At 46.6% G+C, this 26,034-nt stretch overlaps 1 protein-coding gene and 1 pseudogene across 1 annotated transcript; both read left to right on the forward strand.

The window, feature by feature from the left end:
- The first annotated feature begins 2,591 nt into the window (after positions 1–2,591).
- LOC101164866 lies at positions 2,592–24,493 on the forward strand (annotated as a pseudogene).
- LOC105353565 (tripartite motif-containing protein 16-like) lies at positions 23,393–25,642 on the forward strand. Its single transcript, XM_023965195.1, has one exon. The coding sequence runs from the start codon at positions 23,425–23,427 to the stop codon at positions 25,087–25,089; it is 1,665 nt and encodes a 554-aa protein (XP_023820963.1). The 5' UTR covers positions 23,393–23,424; the 3' UTR covers positions 25,090–25,642.
- Positions 25,643–26,034: the final 392 nt, after the last annotated feature.

Raw genomic sequence — 26,034 nt, forward strand, 5'->3', positions numbered from 1 at the left:
GGTTGTATTAGTATGGGGGCGGTAACGAAGAGGTTCTTGAGAGTGTCAAAAGCTTCTTGGGCATCCGAGTTCCATTGGTAGGCCCGAACGGTGGAAGTGAGTCGCGTAAGGGGAGCCGCGATGGAGCTGTAATTTCTAATAAACCGCCTATAGAAATTAGCGAACCCTAAAAATTGCTGAAGTTTCTTACGCGTGGTAGGGGGTTCCCACTTGGAGACAGCCTCAATTTTAGCGGGGTCGGGTCGAATGCTACCTGCCTCGAAGATGTACCCTAAGAAGGGGACGACGGTGGAATGAAACAGACATTTTTCGGCTTTGACAAAAAGCTGATTTTCAGACAATCGTTGGAGTACCTGACGAACGTGGTTTCTGTGCTGATCAGGATGTTTAGAGTAGATCAGTATGTCGTCAAGGTAGACAAAAACAAAGCGGTTGATAAAGTCCCGTAGGACGTCGTTTATGAGGCGCTGGAACACGGCAGGAGCGTTTGTTAACCCGAATGGCATGACGAGATACTCATAATGACCGAGAGGAGTTTTGAAAGCGGTTTTCCATTCATCACCCTCCTTGACCCGTACGAAATGATAAGCATTTCGTAGGTCAAGCTTGGAAAAGATACGGGCCTCTTGAATCGAATCAAAGACAGAGCTGATGAGCGGAAGGGAATACTTGTCTTTAACCGTGATCTGATTTAGTTCTCGATAATCTATGCACGGTCGGAGGGTTTTGTCCTTCTTCTCGACAAAAAAAAACCCTGCACCGACAGGGGAGGAAGAAGGACGAATGTGCCCCGAGGAAAGTGCCTCTTGAATGTAAACCTCCATAGCGGCTTTCTCGGGGCCAGAGAGATTGAACAGCCTACTCTAAGGCAGAGGAGCGCCGTCCAATAAAGTGATTGAACAGTCGTAAGGCCGGTGGGGAGGTAAGGCACCAGCCTTAACTTTGCTGAAAACGGTGTGAAGATCGTGGTAGCAACTAGGCACGTTAGACAGATCGATCTCCTCAGGAGATTTAACGGAGGCAGAATTAGCGGGTGGAACAGCGGATTGCAAACAGTTAGCGAGGCAGAACTCGCTCCAACCAATAATACGACGATGGACCCAATCAAATTGCGGGTTGTGGTGACGAAGCCAAGAGTACCCCAGAATAATGGGGTTCTGGGGGGTTTGAGTTACGAAGAACCGGGCGAGTTCTCTATGATTACCAGAAGTAATTAATAACACCGGTTCCGTACGGTGAGTAATCACCGAAAGGTGTTGACCCCCCAACCCAGCGGCTCTAATAGGGGAAGGAAGGGACTCTGTAGGCAGGGACAGGCGAGTAACCAGGCTGTGATCTATAAGATTCTGTTCAGCGCCGGAGTCAATCAAAGCGTGGAGATCCAGAGTTTCAGAAACATGACTTAACTTGACAGGAATGCCGAGAAAATCTTTAGAGGATGACAAGACTTGACCCGCCCGCGGCCTGTCCTCTAGTGGGGGGTTTTGGAGTTTAAACGCAGGCTACATTGGTGTACCTGGTGTCCTGGTTTTCCGCAGTAAAAGCATGCCCCTTAGATCCGGCGTCACTGCCTCTCCTCTGCGGAAAGCTTGGAGTGTCCAATCTGCATGGGCTCGTCGGTCTGACTGCGAGAGGTTTCAGACTGGGTTATAGGAAAAATGTGTGCCGCCGTACCTTGTGGTGGATTAGCAGGACTTCTGCGTGGAGCCTGAGGTCTTTCATGCTGTCGTTCACATAAGCGGGTGTCCGAACGGAGAGCCGCCGTGACGAGCTCCTCAAAAGAGTGGGTTTCTGGTTGCGAACACAGGTGGTCCTTAATGACTTCATTTAAAGACTGATAGAAGACCCCTCTCAATGCTGGATCCGTCCAGCCGGCTTCCACCGCCAGGATTCTGAAGTCTATGACGTGGTCGCTCACTGAGCGACTTCGCTGCTTAAGAGCGAGAAGCTTTCGTGAGGCTTCCTCCCGCTTACGGGGTTGGTCAAAAACCAGCCTGAATTCATTAATGAAGTGTTCGTACGATAGGTGGGTGACAGGATTGGCGGCCAGGAAAGCCTGAGCCCACTGCAGCGCTTTATTGCGGAGTGAGTTTATGATTAGGGTAATCTTGCTGAGGTCGGAGTCATAATACCTCGGGGCTTGCTGGAACAGGAGACTACATTGCAGCAGGAACCCTCCACAAGCTTCGACGTCGCCGAAGAATGGTTCCGGCTGCAGTCGGTAGTTTTCAGGTGACGGACCGGAAGCGGAAACTGCGGCGATGCTGGAAGCGGGAGGTGATGGTGCGGGGGTAGCCCCCTGGGCAGTTAAATTCATCAAAGTTTGCGTTAGACCATCCAGGCGCCGAAAAAGTTCCTGTTGGGCAGAGGATACTTGCGACAGAGCGTCGGCTTGGCGGCCCAGGGCGATGCCTTGCTGGCTGACGGCAAAACGAAGTCCCTCTGGATCAGCTGGGTCCGGAAGTTGGCCAGTTTGTTCTGTCATGATTTCACAAGGATGAGGAACCCAGATGCTGCAACCCAGAAGGAAGACAGGTAAGTGGATGATGAGAATGGATTTATTGTTTTCTCCAGATGTGAAGATGGCTGGTTTGAGGAGTGTCCAGATTAGACGTGGCTGTGGCGTGGCTGGAGGGTCTTGAAGCGGTTAGCGGTTGCCGAGGGTTTCCGTTCTCCTGAGGCGTAGAATGGAAGGTCCGTGCTGCCGTCACTCGTGAGCGGTAGGATCCTGAGACAGGGAACAAAGAATTAGTCAGAGTCAGAGACTTGGAACGAAGCTGTAACGAGGCTAGAACCAGAGCAGTCACCATAAGGGGTAACAAACTGGCGTCGAGTAGTGGCGTTGATCTCCTTTTGAATCCACAGAAGATGATGAGGAGAGTGATGGCAGCTGGTGGCAATCAGGAACATCAGGGCAGAGCTGGATGGGGGAGGAGACCGCCAGGGACCGTTACAAGCAGGTGTGTTTATAACATTTGAGTGTGTGTGTGGACAGGCTCCGCCCCTTCCTTTTTTTTTCTTTTTTTTTTTCTACATTTGAACCTTACCATAATGATTAACAACCAGTAAACCTGTCTGCTCTATGCTGCTTCATGGTCTTATCCCCCTTCCCCTCCTATTATCACCCTCCTACCCCCCCTCTCTCTAACGTCCCTCTCTCTTCTTCCCTTCTTTCCTTTTCCGTCCGGTCCAACACCAAAGATTTTCAGACATGATTGAAATTAATAAAGTTTGGCCTCAATTACAAAAGGGGTTTATTCAGACATACCTTTGGTTTGTCTGAAGATTAATAACCCCTCTTGTTAAAGTAAAATATGTCCAACACAAGAGGCCCTCAGCTCTCATCTGTCTGCCCAGCTGTTGGACAGGACAAGTTAAAAAAAAAAAAAAAAAAAAAAAGATCCGACCCTTTGATTAAAATTCATACCTTAAAATATTTGAAGGTTTTCCTAAAAGTGGAATCAAGCAGCTTGCTTTGGCTCTTTCTGTAATATTCTGTTTAGTGAAAAATAATAAGCCCCTTTTAATTTGATTTGTACTTTTTATTTTGCTGTAAACATATTTTTTAAAGTTTTAATAATAAAAAAGTCAAACCTTAATTTTGTGTTTAGTGTCATATCCTTATTGGATTGTCCTAATGCATGAGGTTCTACAAGAAAATGTTGACTATTTTGCAATCTTATTATTCAATTTAAATTAGATTAAAATCTTCTTCAACTGGAACTCTGAAGCAAAATGACCACGAAAGACCTTGATCAAGAAACCTTCTGCTGTTCCATCTGTCTTGATCTGCTGAAGTAGACATTTGATGTTTCCTTTTTCTCATTCTGAAAAGTTTAACAGCCACCTTCTCTAAAGTTCACCTCTTCCTGATCTGCAGCTCCTCCTCTGTCATGATGGGCGTAACCAACAGTAAGAGAAGATAGAAGCTGATTGGCTGAACTCAAAGTGAAAACACCTGATGGGAGGATCAGAGTAAAACAGGTTTCTGAGGAAGTGAAACGCAAACAGTCTTTGTGTCTGAGAGGAGAAATGGCGCAGAAAGGAGTTGATCTGGATCAAGAAACCTTCAGTTGTTCCATCTGTCTGGATCTGCTGAAGGATCCGGTGACTATTCCCTGTGGACACAGCTACTGCATGAAGTGTATTCAAGGATTCTGGGATGAAGAGGAGAAAATCCCCAGCTGTCCTCAGTGCAGGAAGACCTTCATACCGAGGCCTGTTCTGGAGAAAAACACCATGTTAGCAGATTTAGTGGATCAGCTGAAGAAGACTGAACTCCAAGCTGCTCCTGCTGATCTCTGCTATGCTGGACCTGAAGATGTGGTCTGTGATGTCTGCACTGGAAGAAAACTGAAAGCCATCAAGTCCTGTTTGATCTGTCTGGCCTCTTACTGTGAGAAACACCTTCAGCCTCATTTGGATGCAGCTCCATTCAAGAAACACAAGCTGGTGGAACCCTCCAAGAACCTGCAGGAGAACATCTGCTCCCGTCATGATGAGGTGATGAAGATGTTCTGTCGCACTGATAAGAAGTGTATCTGTTATCTCTGCTCTGTGGAAGAACATAAAGGTCACGACACAGTCTCAGCTGCAGCAGAAAGGACTGAGAGGCAGAGAGAGCTGGAGGAGAGTCAGCAACAAATCCAGCAGAGAATCCAGGACAGAGAGAAGGAGGTGAAGCTGCTTCAACAGGAGGTGGAGGCCATCAATCACTCTGCCGATCAAACAGTGAAAGACAGTGAGAAGATCTTCACTGAGATGATCCGTCTCATCCAGAAAAGAAGCTGTGATGTGAAGAAACAGATCAGATCCCAGCAGCAAACTGAAGTGAGTCGAGTCAAAGATCTTCAGGAGGAGCTGGAGCAGGAGATCACTGAGCTGAAGAGGAGAGACGCTGAGCTGAAGCAGCTCTCACTCACAGAGGATCACAGCCAGTTTCTGCTCAACTACCCCTCACTGCCACCACTCAGTGAGTCCACACACTCATCCAGCATCAATGTCCGTCCTCTGAGATACTTTGAGGATGTGACAGCAGCTGTGTCAGAGCTCAGAGACAAACTGCAGGACATTCTGAGAGAGAAACGCAGAAATATCTCACTGACAGTCACTCATGTGGATGTTTTACTGCCAGAACCAGAACCAAAGAGCAGAGCTGACTTTTTACAATATTCCTGTCAAATCACAGTGGATCCAAACACAGCACACAGACATCTGTTACTTTCAAAGGAGAACAGAAAGGTGACATTGATGAAAAAACATCAGCCTTTTTTTAGAAATCCAGACAGATTTACCAAAAGGTTTCAGGTTCTGAGTAGAGAGAGTCTGAGTGGACGTTGTTACTGGGAGGTGGAGTGGATAGACTTTGTTTGTGTAGCTGTCACATACAAGAACATCAGCAGATCTATAAATGAAAGTGGATTTGGTTTAAATGACAAATCTTGGTCATTAGATTGTTCTCCAAACAGATTCTCATTTTACCACAACAACATAAAAACCTCCATCTTGACTCCTGTTTCCTCCAGAGTAGGAGTGTACCTGGATCACAGAGCAGGTGTTCTGTCCTTCTACAGCGTCTCTGAAAGCATGACTCTCCTCCACAGAGTCCAGACCACATTCACTCAGACGCTCCATGCTGGACTGGAGTTTGGCTTTGTTGGAGATACGGCAGAGTGTGTAAACTCAAATAGTTCCTGAAAGTAATGAAATGTTTGTTTTTAGTGATTTCTCTGCTTTGGATCATTTTGAACTAAACATTTTAACTGTTAATATTCTGTGGAGTAATGTTTGTAGTCAGAAATAAAGAGAGAAATGAAAAATCTCTAGAATGTGGATTTCAGACATTTTTGAACATGAATCTCAATCTTTTTGGAGTAAAATCTGTTTTCTTGTTGTTTCTTTGAACTGTGAGATTTGACTGTTTGAATTCAAATTTCACACAAACGTTTTGTTCATGTTTTTGTGTTGTTGTCATGTGACCTGAAGGAAGCTGCAACACAAATGGAATCAGTGACGTCACAATCAAAGACTTTCTCTGTTTGTTCTACACAGAAACGACAAGAGAAGAAACTGAAGGACAAGATTGTGTTTGTAGAAAGAAGAACATTTACAACGTAGTTTTCTTTCTTTTTGCTTCATTTGACAACTTTGGATTGAAGACTTGTGTTTTCATTTCTTTGTTCTTCAGAGAAAAGTTGTTTCAGATCATTTGACAATAAAAACATCCTGATTCCTTTGTCTTCATTCCAGAGTTTGAATGAAATCTGATGAAGAAAAATGGGAATAATATGAGGGAAGAACTGAGGCAGTTTTCCTGGAACTCCAGAAATGACAGAGTCCATGTTTACAGTAAGATAAGATAAGATAAGATAGGACTTTATTGATCCCCGGGGGGAAAACATCTCTGTCAGTCAGTCTGTGTCCTTTGGACTTTCTGCAGTAAAACAGCTTCATTCCAGTCAAATGAGAAGTTTTCCTCCAGATTTGATCCAAAAGTTTTTCTACTTCAATGATTCAAAAGCTGAAAACACCAAAGGTCTGGTTTTCAGGGGAATCAGCTGCTCAGACAGAACACTGACCTGGACTGAAGCTGAAAGACAATCTTTACATTCTGATCATTTTGATAAATATTCATTTCTGTCCCTTAACTTTTTACAAATGACAAATCTCGCAGTCCATCCAGATTCTAAAGGATGATGAAGGTCACATGTCAGGACCAGAGTAGGGTTGGGTACCGAACATTCTTCAAGACCGCAGTATTGTTAAGATCTGACCTCAACATTTCTCCTATCAGTACTGGAGAAGTCGCATTTTATTTGTGTCCCACGAGATATAAACGTTATTTGCCATATTTAACTCACCAAATCAGTAAATTTTCCGTTAATTAATGATGATATTAATTTCGCTATTCTCGCTGAAGAGGAGACGTCTGCCTGGTTATTTGTGTTCACGGGGCTGTTGTTCAGACAGCACATGCCGCGCGCACACAAGACAAGGCAGCGCACACACGAACGCTGCTAAAGATATACGATGGTGTAAAGAGCTAAACGGTCCACAATGCTGTGTTTTTGTAAAATAACTATCATGTTCTCAGATTGTTGTGGTGCCTTTAACACCGTCAGGCGGAGGTAATCAGGCAGGAGGAAGAGAGCAACATGAGGAGGGGGCATGTCTGCAGATGTCAACGCCGACCAGTCTGTCATGGGATGGAAAATTTTTCTGGAAAGACAGTCAGTGAAGATCTATAGGGGACACATGAGCGCCCCAAAAAAGAATCTAAAAAATCTTTCAGCTGCTTCCTAATTAAAAATAGTTGTCATCCAAAAAATTAATATCATTGATTGGGGTTTACTGGATTTAACTAAAATAAATAAAATAGAAAGGAGTCTGAATCAAAGTAAATTTGTTTCCATCATGTCGCTCATCTTAACTCTGGGTGTTTGACAGACAGAAAAGTCTATTCAAGGTTGTGGAAAATGGACAAAAGATCAAAGGAAACATCAAAAAGAATAAAAATCATTAAATTAAATAATTAAATAAATATCATGACAGTATTTTGACTCAATACAAGTACTAAATGAACTATCGAGATATATCGGCAAAACCATTATTTCTAACACACCTAGTGTTGCGGCTCCCTGTGCTTTCATCTCAGTGGGAAACTGATCCAAATGGCTCTTTGAGTGGTACAGGTTGCCGACCCCTGGTCTAGCACATCCATGTCCATTCCAGTTTTGAATTGGAACATTATCATGTATAAAGAAAAATGTATTTGTTAAAAAAACAATGTTGTTCCATAATGAGGAAATAAAACACTTTATGTTCTTAATTTGTTATTTATTTATTTCATTCTTTATTTATGTAATTATTTATTTTTCATCCTCAAAGTATCGATAAGGGTATTGTTAAAATACCAGATCGTGTCATGATATCACTAGACTTGGCAGACCCAGATACTGGAACCTGGAAGAAATCCCAGAGGAGCGTAAGGTAAGTAAGATGGTTTCATTTACAGTCAGAGATTTTGATGGTAAACTTGAAGGGTGAATTCTAATGGCAACAGGAATGATGAGGATCAGGAATCTTGGCTTGGAGGCGAGGCGTGGCTGGAGGGTACGGAAGTAGTGGATCAGGAGAGCTTTGCTTGAACTGGATTCGTGGTGTGGACGTGTAGCATGGATGGACAACTGTGACCAAATGAACACTCGTGGAAATCTTTTCCTGTAAGTGAGGCGTAGGAGAAGATTAGCGAGAGGAAAGCAGGCATGAACAAGATACATGAGGTGACCAGACTATGCACCGTAGAAGAACAACGAACTGGCAATGAACACTGGCTGTCATGGTGGCCTGTCAGACTCCTCCCCCTCCACCAGCTGCTGCTCATCTCCCTCAGCTGTGACTACTCACCTCATCAAGCCTCTGCTCTTCTTAAGGAGACCCAGCTCCAGCAATCATCGCCAGTCCGTTAACCCTGATGGTGCCTAGTCTCCTGAAGCTCTACGTCTGGCCCCCTTGCCTCTGTACTAAGTTAACCTTGTCTTGTCTTCTGCACTCAGGTTACATTCTCACGCCACGAGAGTCACCTGAGTTCACCATCTCGAGCAGCAGCAGCCTCAGCCTTCCACCGCTGACGTTTCCTGCCACTGTGAGCCACAGCCTCTGTTTCTCACCTAGACCACAGCCACGCCACGTGTCCACTGAGCGTCCACGTTCTTCAAGATCACCACGCCACGCCCGGGTTCAAGAATCCTGCCCACAGACTTTGTCTCGCTCCCGCTCTGGAAGTTCTGGATCTACAATCGAGAGCCACAGCCAGGATTACCCACTACACCATCAACAACTGCAAGAAACATTAAGAAAATTAAACCTCATACTTACCTCTTCACTTACCTGCCCCTGCCTTTCTGGGTTTTCAGCATCTGGGTCCTTCCTCCGCGTTCTAGTCATGACACTGGCACTGGATCTCCCTAAGAGGCTGCAGGCTGATGAGCTGAGTCCTGTTCTGAGGAGACAGCTGGTCATGTCAGGAACAGAGCAGAGAGGGGAGCTGACAGAGGCACCATGACAGTACCCCCGCCTCAACAACCGCCACCTGGCATTCCAGGACGCCGGTCCGGCACGGTAGAAGTCGTCTATGAGGGTATTGTGTAGGATGAGGGAACGGGAGATCCAGGAGCTTTCCTCTAGACCATAACCCTCCCAGTCCACTAGGAACAGGAGGCCTCGATCAAGGCGCCCGACGTCCATCACCCGGCTAACAGTGAAGGCCGGGGCACAGTCGCTCATACGGGCGGGTGGAGAAGAAGTGGACGGTGGGCACAAGGGGCCTTCATTAACAGGCTTAATTTTAGAAACATTAAAGGAGGGATGAACCTTGAGGGCTGCTGGTAGCCGGAGGCAGACACATGAAGAATTGATGATGCGGTCTATGACATAAGGACCGATGTAGTGAGGTGCCAACTTACGGAAGGTAGCCTGGATGGGGATGTTCCATGACAAAAGCCATACTTTCTGTCCAGGTTGGTAATTGGGTCCTACCACCCTGTGGTGATTAGCTATCTGGCAGTTGCTCTCCTTGGTGCAGAGGAGAGCGGCCCTGGCCTGGAAGTGGTGTTGGACCGAGGGCACTGCCAGATCGAGTTCCTGTGATGGAAACAGAGGTGGTGAGTACGCTAAGGAGGCTTTGATGGGAGACATCCCCATTGCGGTAGAGGGGTGAGTATTATGGGCATACTCTACCCACACCAGGTACTTGGACCAGTCAGCACTATTTTGGGCAACCAGACACCTGAGTGCCGCTTCCAACTCCTGGTTGGCCCTCTCCGCCTGGCCGTTGGACTGTGGGGTGGTATCCTGACGAGAGACTGACTGTGGCTCCGAGGGCACAGCAGAATGCCTTTCACACCTGGGAAATGAATTGAGGACCGCGGTCCGAAACAATGTCATCATCGAGGTCTCGACCTCACTCCAGTTCGTCATTGTAACCAACTTGAGTGGGAAAATGCTCACATGCGATGGCGTCTGGCACGTTGGAGAGGTGTTCTCTTCACGGATGAATCCCGGTTGACACTGTTCAGGGCAGATGGCAGACAGCGTGTGTGGCGTCGTGTGGGTGAGCGGTTTTCTGATGTCAATGTTGTGGATCGAGTAGCCCATGGTGGTGGTGGGGTTATGGTATGGGCAGGCATCTGTTATGGGCGAAGAACACAGGTGTATTTCATTGATGGCATTTTGAATGCACAGAGATACCATTACGAGATCCTGGGGCCCATTGTTGTGCCGTACATCCAACAACATCACCTCATGTTGCAGCATGATAATGCATGGCCCCATGTTGCAAGGATCTGTAAACAATTCTTGGAAGCTGAAAACATCCCAGTTCTTGCATGGCCAGCATAGTCACCGGACATGTTACCCATTGAGCATGTTTGGGATGCTCTGGATCGGCGTATACGACAGCGTGTTCCAGTTCCTGCCAATATCCAGCAACTTCGCACAGCCATTGAAGAAGAGTGGACCAACATTCCACAGGCCACAATAGACAACCTGATCAACTCTATGTGAAGGAGATGTGTCGCATTTCATGAGGCACATGGTGGTCACCCCAGATACTGACTGGTTGTCTGAGTCCCCTGACCCCTCAATAAAACAAAACTGAAGATTTCAGAATGGCCTTTTCTTGTGGCCAGTCTAAGGCACACCTGTGCAATAATCATGTTGTCTATTCAGCATCTTGATATAGCACACCTGTGAAGTGGGATGGATTGTCTTGGCAAAGGAGAAGTGCTCACTATCACAGATTTAGACAGATTTCTGAACAATATTTCAGAGAACTGGTTATTTTGTGTATGTGGAAAATGTTTCACTTCTTTGAGTTCATACCATAAAAAATGGGAGCAGTAACAAAAGTGTTGCGTTTATATTTTTGGTCAGTGTACGAAGAGTGGACCAGTCAATGTGGGGTTGTGGATTTGAAGCCAGGAGAATACCAGAATTATAGGAGTCTGATGGGATTGTGTGACAAAAAACCTGAGATATTCTCTGTGGTTACCGGAGGTGAGAACGAGAATGGGTTTAGTACGGTGCGTGATTCTGGAGAGTTGTTGGCCACCTAATCCAGCCGCATTGATAGGAGAACTAAGTGGTTTGGTAGGTAATGAAAGTTGCTTTACGAAATGCTGATCTATGAGGCTGTGTTCAGCGCCAGAGTTGATAAGCGCCCTGAGTTCATGGATAAAATTTTTATGCAAGATCTTGACAGGTACAAAAAGGACATTCTTTTCTTTAGAGTTTTCCTAATTGTTCCCCCATGGCCTGTCATCTACCGGGGGGTTCTGGAGTACAAATGGAGTGAGCATTTTGAGACTAAGTGACCAAAGTTACAATAAAAACATAACCCCTCTTTCTAGCGTTTCTGTCTTTCTGTCATGGTTTGGATTTCTTTGTATTGGTTTTTGCTTTCCATCTTGTTTCTGTCATGTTTGAGTTCTGTTTCCCGTTTTATTTTGAGAGGTTTCCAGTTTTGTCATGCTTTTGAGTTTTACTTCCTTGGTCACAATCTCTCCTGAGCATGTTCACTTGTGTCTTTTCTGTCCTGTCTGTATTTAAGTCTTGTCTCTGCCTTCCTCTTGTGCTGGTTCATTTTCATCTCTTCCTTTGCATGCCATGGCGTGCTGCCATGTGCTGCCATGTTCATCTTTTGCCCACAGTGAGTTTAGTTTTGTTTTCCTGCTCTGCAGCGCTTTTTGTTAGGTTAACAAACCCCTTGCTTTGGAACCGTGTGCCTCCCTTGTCTACATTTTGGGTCCTTCATGTTCATGAGGCCTCCTCAACCCGACAGAATGGACCAGCCATACTTTTTCCTGGACCCACTAAAGCGGGACATGCGGTTAATGGTGGCCAACTGCCTGGAGGCAAAGAGGACAAGGTCTTGTTGGGATTTTGCCATGCTCCAGTTCTGCACTCCTGCTATGGAGGGGAGCCATCTTACCATGAGGGGGGGTTCTTTGTCGCCGCTGCCGTCCCCTTCAACATCCCATCCCTCTTCCAGTGGTGGTCCCGGATGCACCACAGCCTCTTCCAGTGGTGGTCCCGGATGCATCCCAGCCCCTTCCTGTTCCAGAGGTGGTCCTGGATGCACCACAGCCTCTTCCAGTGGTGGTCCCAGATGCACCCCAGCCCATTCCTTTTCCGGTGGTAGATCCAGACGCACCACAACCTCTTCCAGTGATGGTCCCGGATGCACCCCAGCCCGTTCCTGTTCCAGTGGGGGTCCCAGACGCACCACAGCCTGTTCCAGTGGTGGTCCTGAATGCACCCCAGCCCGTTCCTGTTCCGGTGGTGGTCCCGGATGCACCACAGCCTGTTCCAGTGGTGGTTCTGCAAGCACCCCGACCCATCCCTGCTCCCAGGAGGGTGCTTGACGCACCTCTTCCCATCCCTGCTCTCAGGAGGGTGTCGGACGCACCCTATCCCATCCCGGCTCCCAGGAGGGTCCCCGATGCACCTCAGCCTGACCCTGACTTTACTGTGCCAATCCTGGACTCCATGCCTGACCCGCCAGCTGAATCCATGCCTGACCCGCCAGCTGACTCCATGCCTGACCCGCCAGCTGACTGCTGGCAGAACCCAGACTTAGCCACGCTCTTCCCAGACTTTATGCCAGACCCGCCTCGTCTGCCGCGCCAGACAGTGCGGCCTCCCGGCCGTCGTCCGGACCCGCCACACCGGACAGCACGGCCTCCTGGCCGTCCTCCAGACTAATCATCTCGGCCTTGCTGGTGTTCCCAGCCCGGCCTCCATGGACTCTATTGCACATCAAAGTTCGGCCTGCGGGCTCCCTCCTCCTTGGTTGAGTTTTGGAACCTCGGTGCGGTTCCTTGGGGGGGGGGGGGGGGGATACTGTCATATTTTGGATTTCTTTGTATTGGTTTTTGCCTTCCGTCTTGTTTCTGTCATTTTTGAGTTCTGTTTCCTGTTTTATTTTGAAAGGTGTCCGGTTTAGTCATTCTTTTGAGTTTTACTTCCTTGGTCCCAATCTCTCCTGATCATGTTCACCTGAGTCTTGTCTGTCCTACCTGTTTTTAAGTCTTGTCTCTGCCTTCCTTCTTGTGCTGGTCCATTATCGTCTCTTCCCTTCTGCCATGTTCATGTTTTGCCCACAGTGAGTTTAGTTCTGTTTTCCTGCTCTGCAGCGCTTCTAACAGACTATAAAGTTTAAGTTAATAAACCCTTAAAATGACCGCTTAAAAAGAGACGACCATTTGGAGAGGGAGTCACTGGGAGTCACTGACCCCAACCCCCAGCTGAGGACAAAGGACTATTAACGACCCGAAACCACGTAGGCTAAGTGGACAACACCTCCAGTTTCAGGTCTGACTCCTCCCCCATGAGCGCATATATACCAGCTCTTAGACCAGCTATTTCAGAATTGACAAAGCCTCTTGGATAAGAGGTGAAACGTCTTCCAACTTTAAAACCAAGTCCAGATGACATCCCCTAAAACTACTACAATTTTCCAGTGGTTACTTAATAACTTAATTTTGATTTTAATGTTCCTTTTCTCTGTGGTCAGAGTCCACTGCCATATTTTATTCCTATTATTTTTAAGATTTGTATGTTCAAATCTTTATCTTTTCCCACAATACGTCAACCATTTACCAAAGCACCACTGGTGCTTTGGTAAATGGTTTTATGCTTTCTACAAAGAGCCAGTCTGTGACAATTTTTGAAACGAATAAAATAGACATGAACTCTAAAATGAATATTTGGTGTCTAAATTATTCCTAAATATGTCGGAATGAGCAGAATGTCCATCAAAAACAATAAAAAAAAACGTAACTGGATCAACTTATCCCCGATGATATTAGTTATAAGTATGTTTTATTTTTTACTTTTGATGCTATCAATAGGGAGGGCCCGTTTGACACGGCGCTTCGGCGCACGGTTAACCTTAATGAAATAGAGTGTTTCGGCACAATATTTCGGGGCGTGTGTCAACTAGCGCAGATCATGTGGTTGATGACGTATGACGCTCCGAATGCTTCGTTTGGTCGAAGCACGCTTCAGATGTCACTTGTGTTTTGAACAGTTGGGCACGCTATTCTCTAGAAATGCGAAATGAATCCTGAACGTCTCCCGACCAGTTCCATTGTTTCCCCTGTATTGGAATCAGCGTCAGTTCATTGCAATTTACCTTGGCTCCTATTAAAAACGTTCTGTGGCGCAGGATCATTTCAACTTGGTTTTTCCTAATAAAACAAACAAACAAAAAAAAAAAAACACTGCAATGAATATATGATGGCATGCTGTTTTCTTGCGATTAGAGATAGCTCAGTGGAATGGTCAATGGCATAAACATCCAGAGGTTCTAGAATTGAGTCTGGCACTATACATATTCTTTTTGCGTGTATTTTTTTCTTCATGTGATGTGTATTTTGCTGTGTCAAGCACTTGTCACAAAAAGCATCACATGTTCTGTTGTTTTACACTTTTTTTTATCATCATTAACAAAATGTTTCTGTTTTACGTTTTTTCATCATTATTTCCACATTGAAGTGTTACAAGGAGCTCTGTTGAAACATGTGTCGATATACATCCAGTCCGCCACCAGATGCCGCTGTTCTGTGTGGTTTCGAAGCCCTGAACGGGTGGTTCATTTTTCCGACACAATTACATGAACCCCAATGAGGCTTCATGGGGCTTGTATTCCCATCCCTAGCTATCAACATATGAATTTACACCGCTTCAAAGCTTAACAAAACAGACCTTTAAACAGATAATCCAGCAGTCTCTGGTCCTTATGGCATATTTTTCTCCCCTCAATGAGTGTGTATCTGTCCGTCAGAAAAGGCTCTCTTTCCATTCCATCTAGCTTGCTCCAGAGTTCGGCTCTGTCTACTCGATCTTCTTTGGAAAAGTCCTCTCTGAAGTAGGTCTTCATCTCTTTACATATTCTGCCATCCTTAGATTTTCTTCACACTTCATTTCTCGCAGTGCACATTGCAAACTGGATTAAGATGACTCTTGGCATGTTGTTATTCACTGCATATTTTTTCCCCAGTCAATGAATTGTATCTACAGTATCACGTAGCTTCTCCACAGACATTGGAACCACTCGTGTAAGAATATCAAGGACGACCTCTCTAGTGTTTTCGCTGTCCTTCTCAGGCACCAAATCTTTTCAAAGCTGTTTGGACAGCATTCATACGTGAATCGAGGCCAGAAAAACTTGTTAAAATTGGCTGCATGGCGTGAGAGAGGCTAACATTACCAGCGCCATCTTGTTTTTTCCAGTTACGGAAGAGGTGCTGGTACATCTGAATCACTCAACCTCTCATTGATTATTTTACGATGCAGAAACGAGCTTTGCAATGACTAATTGAAAATCCCTGTGGCCACAATAGATGCCTCCATCATTAATTCATCAAGGTCCAAGGGTTCAGACACTAGCTGCGTTTAAATGGACAAAGGTAATCGGAAATAACGCCTGAGTTTAGAGATAATGTCCTCCACAAAAAACCTGTCGGCTTCAGACTCTCCCTGACTCCAGCTGATTAGTTACATCACCTAGTAGGGGTGGGATGGTGATAGGTTGAGACGGGTCCTGGCTGGTTGGGTGGGCCGGGGTGGGTTTGGGGGGGTGGTCTCTGCCGGGCCTGCCGTTCTCCCGGCTCGGGGCTCTGGTTGCCTGGCTGGGGTGGTGGTGGGGGTGCACACTTTGCCAGCAACTTGGCAGGGGTTCCTGGGCGGGTCCCCTTCTGGGCGCGGGGTAGGTAGTGCGGCTGACCGGGAACGGCGGCCGGGTGCCGTGCTGGATGGCTGGTCGCCGTGGCGGGGGCTGGGGGGGGGGGGGGGGGGGGGGGGGGGGGGGGGGGGGGGGGGGGGGGGGGGGGGGTCTTGGGGCTCTGGGGCCTGGTGTCGTCTGCCCGTGGCCGGTGTTTCGCCCGTGGCCGGTAGTTGGCGCGTGGCCTGGCCCCCCGGGGGTCAACGCCGCAGTCACAGCAGGGGTTAAGGGGTTCACTTGGGTGGGTTTATTTCATTATTATTATTATTATTATTATTATTTGATTATTATTAATATTGTTATTTATTTTTATTTTTTTTGGGGGGGGGGGCTGTGGGGGCGGTGTGCTAGTCCTTAGGGAGGCCTGGGTGTGAATGGTGGGGCTGGACCCCCTGCCCCTCCGTTCTGGCACCGGGACCCTTCCTTGCTGGCTGTCTCTCGGCGCTACGAGGTTCTGGCCTCCAACTGCGGCTGGCTTGCCGTTTCTGGCTGCCTGGCCGCTTTGGGAGGGGGGCCGCCTACCGCGGCCGGCTGGAGGGCCGGTCGCTCGGGGGAGCCTTCTCCCCCGGTTGTGCCCATCCGCCTGCTCCTCCCCGCTCTCACCCAAACAAATATTGCACACAGGCAAATAGGGCTCCGGAATCTGGATGGGAGGGGTATGCTGGCGGGGCTCACTGGGGATGCCCCTCTCTGGGTTCTCGTTGGCACCCGCCCTCCTCCCCGCTTTTTACTTGCATATTAGACACTCTGATTCATCTAGGGCCTTGTGGAGAGGGTCTGGTGGAGGGGGGCACGGTGAAACATTCTTGCTCACCTTTCGCTGGCCCCCCACCACAATTTTAACTTCCTCTGTAGACACACACACTGCATGCTAGCAGCACACATGCAGCAAATACACACACCACTCACAGAGGGACCCCGGAGTGGGGACTTTGCGGCCTGGCAGCGATGGAGCCCCCCACATTGGGGACCTCCTATTTTACCAGCAGCACACACACAGCACTCCCACACCTCCATATATGGGTGGGGTCGGGGGGGGGCGGCCGGTCTTCACCCGCCTGGTCCTCTCAGGGCGGCCGGGCTTATGGGTATCCTGTCAGCTGCGGGAATGGTCGGGCATACGGCGCTGAGGGTCGGCCGGCTGGGGGGGGGTTACTGCGTGGCGGCGGCGGGGGGGGGGGGGGGGGGGGGGGGGGGGGGGGGGGGTAACCAGATGATTGTGAGTATGTGTTCGTGAGTGCATGGGTAGGACGGACCTGGGGGCTGGCTCGCTGGGACCCTCTGGGGCTTTCCCTCCCCATCACAGAGAGGGGAGGGCACTGAGAGGAGGGGGGCTCAGATATTATGGCGGGGGGGGGGGGTTGTAGTATGTAGGGTTGTAGGGTTATCGGGGGTGGCTGTGGGTGCGTGGCAATCCCTGGGTTGCTTAGGTCGCGTGCCTGGGCTGGCTTGTGGAGACGGGGCGCCGGTCGGGGGGTGGCCGACTCATGGGTCCCGGGGGCCCTGGCTTCGTCCCTGGCCTTTGTCTCGGTGTCCGGCGCCCGGTGGCCCCCATGGCTGCCGCCTGGTACGGCTAAGCGCTCCTGTCTCGTGGCCTGGGGGCCGGACACTGGGTTCGCTTGTGCCTCTGGGCATTGGGGGGGCCCCTGTAGGGGGGCCCTTTCTGTGCCTGGCTGGTGGGGTGGGCGGTCCCCTCCTCCTCCCCTCCCGGGCTGCCTGGGTCCGGGTGCTGGGGGGGCTTCTGGCCTGGGGGGCTCTCCTCCCCTCTCCTGGTCTGGCTGGTCTGGCTGGGTAAGATCTGGTTCCCCTTATGAACACACGGTTCACGTCGGCAGCATGCATGTATCTCCACCCCCATGTGCACGTGCACACTGCCACACTGCTCCCTGTCTGCTTCATCCCTCCTCCTTACCCACAGTGTATTGATGGACAGATTTTTTTTTCTCGCTCATCTTAGTGTCAGATTTTCACCTTTGATGTAACATTCGTCTTTCCAGCAGATCTGGTATAATTGTTACAGCTTAAAATAATAACTTATTCAAATCAGTGCTTGTATCCCCCACCTTTTCACCTTTCTTCCTTTTACTCTCTTCCACCCTCCCCTCACATTCTTCCCGTCTCCCTCCCCACACACACTAAATGTAACAAATAAATAAAAAATAATACGACAAAAAGGGGTTTTTACAAGTCTACACTCTAGTTTCTCGAAGCTATATAACCTCTTTTTGTGATAGTAAAACCTGTCCAACACAAAAAGCCTTCAGCTCTAATCTGTTTGCTCAGTTGTTGGACAGAACAAGTTAAAAATAAAAAAAAATAAAAAGGAAATAACGCCTGATCGGAAGAAAAATGCGTCATGTAAACACACCGAACAGACTCGTTCAGATCAAAATTTCTTTCCGATCGAGATAGGTGGGTTATGCCGATTGTTTATCCGATCGTGTTGCATGTAAACAGTTTATTCCGATCGTGTGTCACTACCGCTCTGGTTTAGGTCACGCAGAGACGGTGCGTTGCTCCAGAAAAAGCTTTGGAGCTCTTACAGGATGGACCGACCGCGCCACGCAAGTGAACCATTTTTGTGAGCAGAGCAGCCGGACTTATAGCTTTGTCTTTGCGGACAGGGCGGTGGTGCTTTGTTACGTGTACGCTCCGGGGAGAGGTGTCCGACCCGCTGCTCTGGTTTAGCGGCTGCCGGACTCAGAAAAACCACGTCTCCGAGCAGAGCTTGGACTTCCAGCTCACACACCGGCTTTGGGGCGGTGTGTGAGATTTTCAAAGCAAAAATGCCACTCAGCCCTCAGAAACCATTCAAACAATCACGTGGATTTGTGTTTCCAGTCGTGTCCCGAAATAATAAAGGTTGATGTTATTCCCACATATTTACGTGCAGCCAAGATGCAGATTGCGGCATTTCCGCATGGATTTTGTGTTCATCAAACAAGGCTAATGTTGTTAGCACGTGTTAGCCTTCTCCTAACCCTGGCTTCTTCCGGCTCCATTGTCCCACAAAAAAAGCACTGACCACACGGATTGAGCACAGTATGATGAGCAAACAGATGCTTTATAACATTCATAAAATTAATAAAAGCACGTTTAGAAGATTATTAATAGAAGATGACTCATTTCCTCTTGCTGTATTTTCAACACTACTGCGCATGCCCAACTGAATTACTTCGACCATGTGTGTGACCATGTGAACAAACTGGGCCCATGTACACGGATGAATTGATCCGACCATTGATCCGATCAAGATATTTTGCACATGTGACCCTGGCTACTGAGATTGTGGACACACTTAAATAACTGGGTATTCACCTTAACAACAAACTTGGACTGGTTTAAGAAAACAGATGCTCTGTACAAGAAGGGCCAGAGTCGTCTTCACTTGGTGAGGAGACTGATGTAGTTCGGCGTGTGACTTTTTGTGATACTGTCCTGCTCAGGACTTTTTGTGATACTATGGTGGCCTCAGCAATCCTTTATGGGGTTGTGTGCTGGACAGGGGGCAGTGCAGGCAGAGACATGAAGAGACTTAACAAACTGGTTAAGAAGGCCGGCTCTGTCCTGGGCTGCACACTGTAGTCCATGGAGGAGGTGGCGGACAGGAGGATGTTGGCCAAGCTAACATCCATCATAGATACCCCTCCCACCCCCTGCACCAAACTGTAGAATACTGACCAGCTCCTTCAGCACGAGACTGTTGCACCCACAGTGCAAGAAGGAGGTACCGCAGGTCATTCCTCCCCACAGCCATCAGACTGTACAACACGGTGCTGAAGTGACACACTATGGACTCACAGGTGTTTGTCACTCATTCATTTACTTATTGCTGCAGTTGTTTTCAGCTGTTTTTTTTTGTTCTTTAACGGTTGCTTTTGGTGTGTAATTTTACTTTTTCTTACTATTTATTTATTTTTCTTCAATTTGATTCACCCTCATCATGCAGGTTGCAGATGTTTTTCTGCTTTTTTACATTGTACTGTAACACTTGATGGTCACTTTACTTTTGTTGAACATCACTTTGCTGCTGCCACAGACAACAGAATTTCCCCATCGTGGGATTAATAAAGTTTTATCTTACATTATTTTATCTCTCTATCTTTTCCTGTCATAGTTCCAACATTCAAAATCTCTACTCTCAGTCCAACACTCATGGCTTTTCTCTTCTCTCTCTTCCTGACAAAAAATCCAGAGCCGGAGTCCCTAAGGCGGCCTGACATTGTATCATCATTATCAGCAACTCCAGCAGCGCAGCCACGCTGTACTTACTCTGTTTTTTCCTTGGACCCTTCAGCTTCACGGAGAGGGAGGGACTGCTGCATGGGCAACTGCTGGCCCTCCATTTCACCCTGCTCAGGCTCAGTAGCTCCACTGGAGAGGACACTCCAGCGCCATCACAAGATGACGAGACAACACAGAAGGGAACAGATATCGTCCGATTGGCAAAGGAAACAAGCGCCAGGGGTCTCCAGGTCAGATGGAAAGCTCTATAATATGGCCCGTCTTTGTGCCAAGACTAAAGTCACAGAAGTACTCATCCGTGAGTTGCTCTTTGCTGATGACGCAGCCTTGAAATCACACACTGAAGGCGGACTTCAGCAGTTTGTCAGTTGCCTCTCCCACGCCTGCAAGGAGTTTGGATTCACCACCAGTCTGAACAAGACCAATGTCATGGCCCAGGGCACTGAGACCCCCCACAATCGCTACTGATGGATACATCCTGGATGTTGTGGAGAACATCACCTACGTCAGGTCCACAAGCTCCAGTTCACTGTCCATTGACTCAGAGATCAACATCAGAATCGCAAAGGTAGCTGCAGTCATGGCCAAACTGATCCAGCGAGTGTGGAACAATTCCAGCCTCACTGACAAGACCAGACTGCGCGTCTACCAAGCCTACGTGCTCAGTACTGTCCTCTACAGAAGCAAAATGTCTACCACCTACGTGAGGCATGAAAAGAAGGTCAACACCTTCCACTTGAGGTGCTTGCGGTGCATGCTGCAGATCAAGTGGCAGGACAAGGTCCCAAACATAGAGGTGCCGGAATGAGCCGACATGAGCAGCATGCACGCAGCACCCAGTGAGAGGCGTCTGAGGTAGCTTGGCCATGTCATGAGAATGGACGCAGGCCACATCTCCAAAGACCCCCTCTGTGGCAACTAGTTAAAGGCCATAGAACAAGAGGGTGTCTAAAACTGCGCTTCAAAGACGTCTGCAAGAAGGACATGAGGCAGTGCTCTATCGACCCCAACTAATGGGAAAGCCAAGCAGACGATCAACCCATCTGGAGATTCGCAGTCAGGTAAGGTACAACAGACGCGGAACGAGAATGCTCAAAGAAACGAACCAGGAGGAAGCAGCGGCAGCAGCAGCTGCAGAAGCCATCAGCCTTCACCTGCACCAAGTATGGCAGAGACTGCCATTCCTGGCCATGCAGATTCACAAGGAGCTACACCATTGTCTCTCGAGATGGAAAGCTGCAGACGAAATCTTTTTTGAAAATATTTTTTGTGTTCTGTAGAATGAAGACCATGCATCAACCCATGAGGCAATCGAGGACACCGCTGTGGTAATTTTCCTTCCAATGGAAAGTGGCAGTGGTGAAGAAGAGGATATTCTTGTGGTCCGCAGCTCCCAAGCTGTGGTGGTTGACCTACCAAGTGTTGGAGTGGCAGTTCCTGTGCTGTTTGGCCTCCTCATATCAGATACACCTTTTAAGGAATCTAAAAAATTGTAATGGACTTGGAGGGCAAGGTTCTGTCTAAAAGAGTTCAGGCCTTTAAGATCTGGCTCTTTGAATAAAATTGTTACCTTAAAATATTTGAAGCTGCTTCCTTTGGCTCTTTCTGTTATCTGCTTTTTAATGAAAAATAGAAAGCCCCTCTTATATTGATTTTTACTTTTTGCTTTGCTGTAAACATATTTTTCAAGTTTAAATCATAAAAAAGTTAAACCTTAATTTTGTGTTTAGTATTATATGCTTATTGGATTGTCCTAATGCAGAAGATCCTAAAAGAAAATATTGACTTCTATAGAATAATCTATTTTTTCAGTTTGATTTTTCAATTTAAATTTTATTAAAAGCTTCTTCAACTGGAACTCTAAAGCAAAATGACCACAAATGACCTTGATCAAGAAACCTTCTGCTGTTCCATCTGTCTGGATCTGCTGAAGGATCCGGTGACTATTCCCTGTGGACACAGCTACTGCATGAAGTGTATTCAAGGATTCTGGGATGAAGAGGAGAAAATCCACAGCTGTCCTCAGTGCAGGAAGACCTTCATACCGAGGCCTGTTGTGGTGAAAAGCGCCATGTTAGCAGCTTTAGTGGACCTATACATTTTTATTGAAAACATTTTTTGTGTTTTGTAGGGTGAAGACCACGCAGCAGTCCAGGAGGCAATCGAGGACACCCGGGTGGGAATTTTCCTCATAAAGAATGGCAGTGGTGAGGAAGAGGACATTCTCGTGGTCCACAGCTCCCAGGCTGCGGTGGTCGACCTACCAAGTTGCAGTAGCAGTGCTGTTTGGCCTCATTTACATCCCAAATTTGGATTACCCTCCTCATCTCAGATAATTTTATGGTAATCCAGAAAATGATCATGGAGTTGGAGGGCAAAGTTCTGTCTAAAAGGGTAAAGGGCTTTAAGATCCGACTCTTTAAAAACATTTTTTACCTTAAAATATTTGAAGGTTTTCCTAAAAGTGGAATCCAGCTGCTTAGGTGGGCTCTTTCTGTTATCTGCTGTTTAATAAAAATAGCAAGACCCTCTTTTATTGATTTGTACTTTTTGCTTTGCTGTAAACATATTTTTCAAGTTTAAACAATACAAATGTTAAACCTTTAGTTTGTGTTCAGTGTCAGATGTTAATCGGATTATCATAATGCATGAGGTTCTACAAGAAAATATTGGCTTTTACATAATAATCTGCAATTGCAATTATATTATTCAATTTATATTGTATTTATTTTAAAGTTTTCTTACATTTTAATTAAATATTTTGTTAGTGTCAACCAAGTGTTTGTGTTGCTACAACATTTTGTTAATTTTTTGTTAAAATGATGGTAAATTGCCTAATAAAATCTTTTTTGTCTATGTAAAACTATTAGGTGTAGTAAAAAAGAAGCATTCATTAAAGTAGAACATTATTGTTTTATGTAAACCAAACTGATCTTTTTTTCCAGGGGTGCAGCTCCCTATCACAGACAGTCCTGAAATCTGATCCTGTAATCCTCCTGATGATAAAACATTTAAAAGTTCAAAGTCTTGAAGGGAAACAAGCTGTGAGGAAACCTTCACTGCAGAAAGAACTGCAGCTTCTTCAACTGGAACTCTGAAGAAAAATGACTAAAACTGTTCCATGTTCTACTGTTCCATCTGTCTGGATCTGATGAAGGAGAAAACATTTGATGTCTTCTTTTTCTCTTTCTGAAAAGTTTAACAGCCACCTTCTATAAAGTTCTCCTCTTCCTGATCTGCAGCTCCTCCTTTGTCATGATGGGCGTAACTGTTAGAAAAAGAAAGGAAGAAGCTGATTGGCTGAACTCACAGTGAAAACACCTGATGGGAGGATCAGAGTCATGCTGATTTTTGAGGAAGTGTAACTCTCTCAGTCTTTGTGTCTGAGAGGAGAAATGGCGCAGAAAGGAGTTGATCTGGATAAAGAAACCTTCTCCTGTTCCATCTGTCTGGATCTGCTGAAGGATCCGGTGACTATTCCCTGTGGACACAGCTACTGCATGAAGTGTATTCAAGGATTCTGGGATGAAGAGGAGAAAATCCACAGCTGTCCTCAGTGCAGGAAGACCTTCATACCGAGGCCTGTTCTGGTGAAAAACTTTATGTTTGCTGCTTTAGTGGATCAGCTGAAGAAGACTGGACTCCAAGCTGCTCCTGCTGATCTCTGCTATGCTGGACCTGAAGATGTGGTCTGTGATGTCTGCACTGGAAGAAAACAAAAAGCCATCAAGTCCTGTTTGATCTGTCTGGCCTCTTACTGTGACAAACACCTTCAGCCTCATTTGGATGCAGCTGCATTCAAGAAACACAAGCTGGTGGAACCCTCCAAGAACCTGCAGGAGAACATCTGCTCCCGTCATGATGAGGTGATGAAGATGTTCTGTCGCACTGATCAGAAGTGTATCTGTTATCTCTGCTCTGTGGATGAACATAGAGGCCACGACACAGTCTCAGCTGCAGCAGAAAGGACTGAGAGGCAGAGAGAGCTGGAGGAGAGTCAACAACAAATCCAGCAGAGAATCCAGGACAGAGAGAAGGAGGTGAAGCTGCTTCAACAGGAGGTGGAGGCCATCAATCACTCTGCTGATCAAACAGTGAAGGACAGTGAGAAGATCTTCACTCAGATGATCCGTCTCATCCAGAAAAGAAGCTGTGATGTGAAGCAGCAGATCAGATCCCAGCAGCAAACTAAAGTGAGTCGAGTCAAAGATCTTCAGGAGGAGCTGGAGCAGGAGATCACTGAGCTGAAGAGGAGAGACGCTGAGCTGAAGCAGCTCTCACTCACAGAGGATCACAGCCAGTTTCTGCTCAACTACCCCTCACTGCCACCACTCAGTGAGTCCACACACTCATCCAGCATCAATGTCCGTCCTCTGAGATACTTTGAGGATGTGACAGCAGCTGTGTCAGAGCTCAGAGACAAACTGCAGGACATTCTGAGAGAGGAATGGACAAACATCTCACTGACAGTCACTCATGTGGATGTTTTACTGTCAGAACCAGAACCAAAGAGCAGAGCTGACTTCTTCAAATATTCATGTCAAATCACACTGGATCCAAACACAGCACACAGAGAACTGTTACTGTCAGAGGAGAACAGAAAGGTGACAGTGATGGAAAAACCTCAGTCTGATTCTGATCATCCAGACAGATTTACTGATTGGTTTCATGTTCTGAGTAGAGAGAGTCTGACTGGACGTTGTTACTGGGAGGTGGAGTGGAGAGGAACAGGTGTTAGTGTAGCAGTCGCATACAAGAACATCAGCAGATCTGGAGATGAAAGTGGATTTGGTTTAAATGACAAATCTTGGTCATTAGTTTGTTCTCCAAACAGTTTCTCATTTTACCATAACAGAATAGCAACCTCCATCTCAGCTCCTGTTTCCTCCAGAGTAGGAGTGTACCTGGATCACAGAGCAGGTGTTCTGTCCTTCTACAGCGTCTCTAAAAGCATGACTCTCCTCCACAGAGTCCAGACCACATTCACTCAGACGCTCCATGCTGGAATGAGGTTGTATGGTGATTTTGGAGACACAGCAGAGTTCTGTAAACTCAAATAGTTCCTGAAAGTAATGAAATGTTTGTTTTTGGTGATTTCTCTGCTTTGGATCATTTTGAACTAAACGTTTTAACTGTTAATATTCTGTGGAGTAATGTTTGTAGTCAGAAATAAAGAGAGAAATGAAAAATCTCTAGAATGTGGATTTCAGACATTTTTGAACAAGAATCTCAAACTTTTTGGAGTAAAATCTGTTTTCTTGTTGTTTCTTTGAACTTTGGGATTTGAGTGTTTGAATTCAAATTTCACACAAATGTTTTGTTCATGTTTTTGTGTTGTTGTCATGTGAACTGAAGGAAAATGCAACACAAATGGAATCAGTGACGTCACAATCATAGACTTTCTGCGTTTGTTCTACACAGAAATGACAAGAGAAGAAACTGAAGGACGATATTGTGTTTGTAGAAAGAAGAACATTTACAACTTTGTTTTCTTTCTTTTTGCTTCATTTGACAATTTTGGATTGAAGATTTGTGTTTTCATTTCTTTGTTCTTCAGAGAAAAGTTGTTTCTGATCACTTGACAATAAAAACATCCTGATTCTTTTGTCTTCATTCCAGAGTTTGTGTGAAATCTGATGAAGAAAAATGGGAATAATATGAGGGAAGAACTGAGGCAGTTTTCCTGGAACTCCAGAAATGACAGAGTTCATGTTTACAGCAGAAACATCTCTGTCAGTCAGTCTGTGTTCTTTGGACCTTCTGCAGCAAAACAGCTTCATTCCAGTCAAATGAGAAGTTTTCCTCAAGATTTGATCCAAACATTTTTCTACTTCAATGATTCAAAAGCTGAAAACACCAAAGGTCTGGTTTTCAGTGGAATCAGCTGCTCAGACAGAACACTGAACTGGACTGAAGCTGAAAGACAATCTTTATATTCTGATCACTTTCATAAATATTCATCTCTGTCTCTTAACTTTCCATAAATGACATAAATCTCTCAGTCC

The sequence above is a fragment of the Oryzias latipes genome, chromosome 17 (genome assembly GCF_002234675.1).
Source record: "Oryzias latipes chromosome 17, ASM223467v1".
Lineage (NCBI taxonomy): Eukaryota > Metazoa > Chordata > Actinopteri > Beloniformes > Adrianichthyidae > Oryzias > Oryzias latipes.

Bases quoted from the DNA above. Each gene is read 5' to 3' on its own strand.
- LOC105353565 (XM_023965195.1), top strand. From the start codon at position 23,425: ATGGCGCAGAAAGGAGTTGATCTGGATAAAGAAACCTTCTCCTGTTCC.